The sequence below is a fragment of the Nicotiana tomentosiformis genome, chromosome 4 (genome assembly GCF_000390325.3).
Source record: "Nicotiana tomentosiformis chromosome 4, ASM39032v3, whole genome shotgun sequence".
Taxonomy (NCBI): Eukaryota; Viridiplantae; Streptophyta; class Magnoliopsida; order Solanales; family Solanaceae; genus Nicotiana; species Nicotiana tomentosiformis.
The window spans coordinates 13,260,783-13,266,486 of NC_090815.1; the positions used below are offsets into that span (position 1 = coordinate 13,260,783).

General features: G+C 33.8%; 1 protein-coding gene across 1 annotated transcript; it reads left to right on the forward strand.

The window, feature by feature from the left end:
* Positions 1-1,794: 1,794 nt before the first annotated feature.
* Positions 1,795-2,754, forward strand: LOC138909284 (uncharacterized). Its single transcript, XM_070200468.1, has one exon. It carries the CDS (start codon positions 1,795-1,797, stop codon positions 2,752-2,754), a length of 960 nt encoding a protein of 319 aa, XP_070056569.1.
* The last annotated feature ends 2,950 nt before the right edge of the window (positions 2,755-5,704 follow it).

The window sequence follows — 5,704 nt, forward strand, 5'->3', positions numbered from 1 at the left end:
ATTTTCTACTAATGTGGTCCTAACCTCCCGTGCATCAAGAACCAAGAGATTCAGATATTTCTGGTGTTATTTCCGCGTCTCAGTTTAGGTGAAGAGACAAGCAAAGCTACGTAGTAACCTTTCGTAGTACGAAAATATTTCCTTCTGATCAATAAATAAAATATGAATGACGAATATGAAAACGCTTAATTTTTTTCTGATTTTTAAATATAAATATTTTTCATTTCTTAAAAACCATTTATAGGTCTAAGAATTCACACGAAAAATAGTATAAGGCACAAAATTTCGTAGGCGTTTGGACATGATGAATTGATTGATTGATGTCTAAAAGAAAGTAATATTTGAAATTAAATTGAAAGAAGGTATTTAGGAATTATAATTGTATTTGAACATGAAAACAAATTTGCACAAATGTGTTTGAATTCTATGATTGTTAAGCCTTTTGCTCATTAGAAGTCGTAGGTGGGATTACGTACGTGGTCTCATCACCAACAAGTAAACCAAAGTAAAGTTGATGACTACTACTAAAGAGTAAAGAAAAATGAAACCACCACTACCTCCCCCTAAATGTGTAAAATGTGGAAATAATAAATTCTTGTCGAAACTAAGTCGGCTGCCAGAAGCCTTAAAATCCACTTTCTTTGTCCCAATTTATTTAAACTTTTTAATTTTGATTATGAATTTTTTCAGTTTTTTGAAATAAATTTACATATTCGGAAACTGCGTCAAAAAGTATTATAAGACGCAATAATTACTAATTTAAAATATTTAAATGACATATGAACAAATTACAATCAAAGAGTAATTTGTTTGACTTTCGAAATTCGAATACTTTTACATAAATTAGGATGAATGAAGTAATATAGATGTGTATCTAGATGACTATATATCGTACCTATGCTTGCAAATTAGTTGGTACGGTTGCAACCACTACCCTCAGTTTACTTGCACATAATTTGTTTAATCTCCTATTATTGAGTTCAATTATAGTGTACATCTATTAATTAATTTAAAATTTAAAATTCGTCTCTAACTCTTTGTTAAAAAAGACAAGCAATCTTAGGGACGTGGGACTAACAAAACATGGATAAGGACTTTGATAGAAATCTGGCGATTAATTAGAGACCATTTATAAATACAAGAAGGGAATACGAGAGCAATATCAGCACCTGCTAGTATTTAGACAGCGCAGCTAAACCCATGTGGTAGGACAAATAGCGCTATCATTTTTTTAATATCAAGGAGATATATATATTGTTGGAATAAGTGTTTCAATAAAATTAAAATGATGTATTTGATAAATTAATGTATTTATAAAAGACTAGTATTATTTTTCAAAGTGAATGAATGTGAATTCATTCTTGATTTACCACGTACGTTTTGGTTTTAGCAAATACATTTGATCTTCCAAATTCATGAATATATTCATGATCTTATTAAATGATAAACTTGTCTTTCAAGAGTTTTTAGCCTATAAATAGGGCTGATTTTCTTTGAAAAATACAAGCAAGTCACATACTACTTTTTCCTTAAAATATTATAAGAGACATTGATCAAATGGTGAAAATATAGATTCAAGAATAGAAGAGCAACATTCTTGAATGCTACTTGTTGTGTGGCTTAGTTGAATCCCGGAGATAGAGTTGTCATTTATTCTTCCGTTGCTCGTGGAAGAAACTCCAACTATCTTCAAGAAACGTTTTCTCTATGTGCCTCTAAGCCAAGTAAGTTTATTTTTTATTTTCTAATATTGTTGTAATCCTTGTTCTAACAATTTGAAGATAGTTTGTCTCTATGGCTACTATAGCAATTTCGAGTGGTGTTCCATCTTTGCCAAATTCAAATTTTGAAATATTTGATGGCAAAAACTTTCCTAGATGGCGTGAAAAGATGGAATTCTTTCTACGACGTTTGAAGTTAACATATGTTCTTGAACAATCTTGTCCCAATGCTCCTAGTTCTGAGGTAGCAACTAATGAGGCTACTTCGATTAGAGAACAAATTCTTAAGTGGCAAGATGATGATTATTTATGCAAGAATTATATTCTTGAAGCAATGACCAACAAATATTATGATCAATATTTTGCCAAGTGCAAATCTGCCAAAGAACTTTGGGATACTCTTCAAGCTTTTTATTTGTCAGAAGAGGCGAGCTTAAAGAAGTTTCTTGTTTCAAATTATATGAAATTCAAGATGATTGATGACAAGTCAATCACTGATCAGGTGCAAAAATTTCAGTTTATAAATAATAAAATTGCTGTTTCTAGAATTAATCTTGATGAAAACTTTCACGTCGGTATTATTATTTCAAAACTTCATCTGTCATGGAAAGAGTACAGAAGCAAACTTTTACATAATAAGGAAGATTTGACTCTTGAACAATTGTTGCAACATTTGCAAATTGAACAAGAGACTAGAAATCGTGACACTAATATTTTCAAGGAACCTGTCATGAAAGCTCATGTGGTTGAAGAGAAATCAACCAAAAAGGAACCGGATAATAAGAAATTTACAAAGATAAAGAAAAGTAAAAATTTTAAGCGTACTAGTGCTAATTCTAAGTCAAGTGAGTGTTATCACTGTCATAAAATTGGTCACTATACTCGTGATTGTAAAATTCTTAAAGCTGAAAAGAAGAAAGGAAAAGTCAACAACAATATAAATGATGAACTTGTAGCGATGGTCACAGAAGCATTTGTAGTAGAAAATCAAGTTGAATGGTGGATAGACACCGGTGCAACTCATCACATATGAGGTGATCGAAATATTTTTAAGACCTATGAATTAGTGGGGGACGATAAAGTCATGTATATGGGAAACTCGTCCTCTGCCAAGGTTGTAGGAAAAGGAACTGTTGAGTTGAAGTTTACTTCCGGAAAAATGCTCACGTTGAAAGACGTATATCATGTTCTTGACATTCGGAAGAACTTGTGTCAGGTACACTACTTTCGAAGCATGATTTTAAAATAATTTTTGAGTCAGATAAATTTATTTTATCTAAGAAGGACATGTTTGTAGGAAAAGGCTATGCTACAAATGGCATGTTCAAACTCAATATTGATAATGAAAATATTTCTGCTTATATTGTGGAGTCTCTGAATTTATGGCATGAACGTTTAGGTCACGTGAATTTTAGATCCATTCAACTTATGGTAAATTATGGATTAATTAAAAATTGTGGAAAAGATCATATTGCTAAGTGTCTGTGATGACCGGATAGGTCATCTTATATTTTAGAAACTAATTCTGCATTTTGAGGTCTCACAAACCTCATCTTAACCTCCCTCGATTTGCGTGTGCAGTCTGAGTGTTCTTCCGGAAGGTCTATATGTTAAAAACTGATAAAAAGAGAATTTTTGCCTTAAAAAAATCAATCTAAGTTTACTTCGGTCAATATTTTTAGCAAACGGATCCGGATTCATATTTTGACGGTCCCGGTAGGTCCGTATCGTAATTTGGGACCTGGGCGCATGTCTGGAATCGAATTCCGAGGTCCCTAGCTCGAGACATAGAATTTTGATAAAAAAATTAAAAGTTTGGAAGTTTAAGGATTTTTAGAATTGATTGATGTTTGGTCTTGTTGATACCGGGTCCGTATTTTAGTTTCGGAGTCCGATACAGGTCCACTATAATATTTAAGACTTGTCTGTAAAATTTTGTAACACTCCGAAAAATTTTGAAGTATTTAAGTGTAAAGCCCAGTAAAGTTTGCAAAGGAAATAATGTTTCATGATGTCGGAATAGGCTTACGTGTTTGAGGATTGTGGAAATTCTTCGCTGCGAGCTTGCTCGCCGCGGCTCGGACTTTTTGGGTTAAACAATGCATCGGAAAGTAAAGGAAAATTTTCGGCGAAAAGGTGCATTTATGCGGTCCATTATGCGACCGTAGAACCACTCTGCGGATCGCATAATGGCCGCAGAGTGAGGCAGTTAATTGGGTCAATTGGAAGCAACTATGCGGTCGACTATGCGACCACATAACTGTTATGCGGTGCATTATGTGACCGCATAATAGTTATGCGGACCGCATACACAGACAGTTCTTTTGGCTATTTTGTAACCAATTATGCGACCGATATGCGGTCCGTATATCGGTTATGCGATCGCATACCTTATTCCGGAGCTTCATTTTTGGGTTTGTTAAACTCGATCCTATTTCGTTAAATATACTCTTTGGGCTATTTTTGAGACATAATATGATATTCTAGAGTGAGAGAGAGTACCCTAGAGTGAGAAGATGTTCTTCAATAATTATTCTTCAATTCTTGCTCAAGTTTTGGAAGATTAAGAAGGAAAGCCCACTAGGTCTTCATCCTAGAGGTAAGATTCTACACCCTAAACCCTAATTTCGAAATTTTCTGAAAAATGGGTAACTAACAGGATAATTTTTGGGCATGAGAGTTGTTATTTTACATGCGTGTTTTATCAAAGGGTGTAGGAAGATTGTTGAGCTAAAAATGGTAAAGATTGGGTTGTGGGATGATGGAATCCGTCATAAAAAGGACATTAAAACCTTATGCATACCTAGTGTTTAATAAAATGCTCAAGTGAGCTAGAACCATGATCATCTTCCAAATTTTGATTCAATTTGTTATATTTCTACAATAGATTGAAGTTGCTAAGAATTCCGGAATATTTAGAGTGTAAGGAAGCTCAAGTGAGGTATGTTGGCTAAACTCTTCTCTTAGAATTGAATCCCACGATAATCATGTAAATTATGTAAGTCCCGAGTGATTCATTATGAAACTGGCTAATCCGAGTAAGATTGGGGTTGAAAGAAATATGTTCAACAAGCATCCCAAATGCTTTATTCATGTTATGTTACCAATTGAGGATGTGTTAAAATATGGGATGTGCATTAATAATGTTTCGACTTTAAGTCAAGTTTAAATGAAGGCTATTATGCCAAGTTTTGTGAAATATCTCTATGTGCCTTAGACTCTAAATTGCTCACATGTGTACTACACACCTTGATTTAAATTGTAATTGTTGTTGTTGATGATAATGATATTTGAGATTGATAAGGTGAGCATGAAATACTGAATATGGCCAACGTGCCAAGAATGATCTTATAATTATGGCCATTAGTGCCAATGAAATAAAAAGATATGAAAGAAATACGAAATGCGATGATTGATATAATAAAGTTGATGTCTCAAATAAGATAACCTAGCCGGTCGGGTCGTGATCGAACACCATGCCGCACACATGGTGGTGATTGTGCTGAAAATTATAATTAAAATGGTAATTGTGGTTGATGTCCCTAATGGATAGCCTAACCGATCGGATCGTGATCGGACTCCGTGTTAAAGACAGTGGTACTGATATTGAGAAAAATTATGGTTGATATCTCTAATGAGATGGCCTAGTCGATCGGGTCGTGATCGGACTCCGTATTAAGAGTACGATGGTACTGGTATATAGAATAATGGTATTGTGGATAATGGTATATCGATATTAAAAATCTCCCAATGTGAGATATGAAAATTAATTTGAACAATGTCTTGATCCTAAATTGGGGTTTGATGTTAATTAAGGTTTTCATTGATATTATGATAATCTTATTTGTATTATTTGTCATTCTATAGAGAGGGTGTTTAGTTATACATACTAGTGCTATTCGACGCTGCATCTTTCAATGGATGCAGGTGGTTCCACAGCAGGAGATATTAGTTAGTGATAGCAGTGTACCTTCTTCCCAGCT

Excerpts from the sequence above, each read along its gene's own strand:
- LOC138909284 (XM_070200468.1), top strand. The coding sequence starts at position 1,795 with ATGGCTACTATAGCAATTTCGAGTGGTGTTCCATCTTTGCCAAATTCA.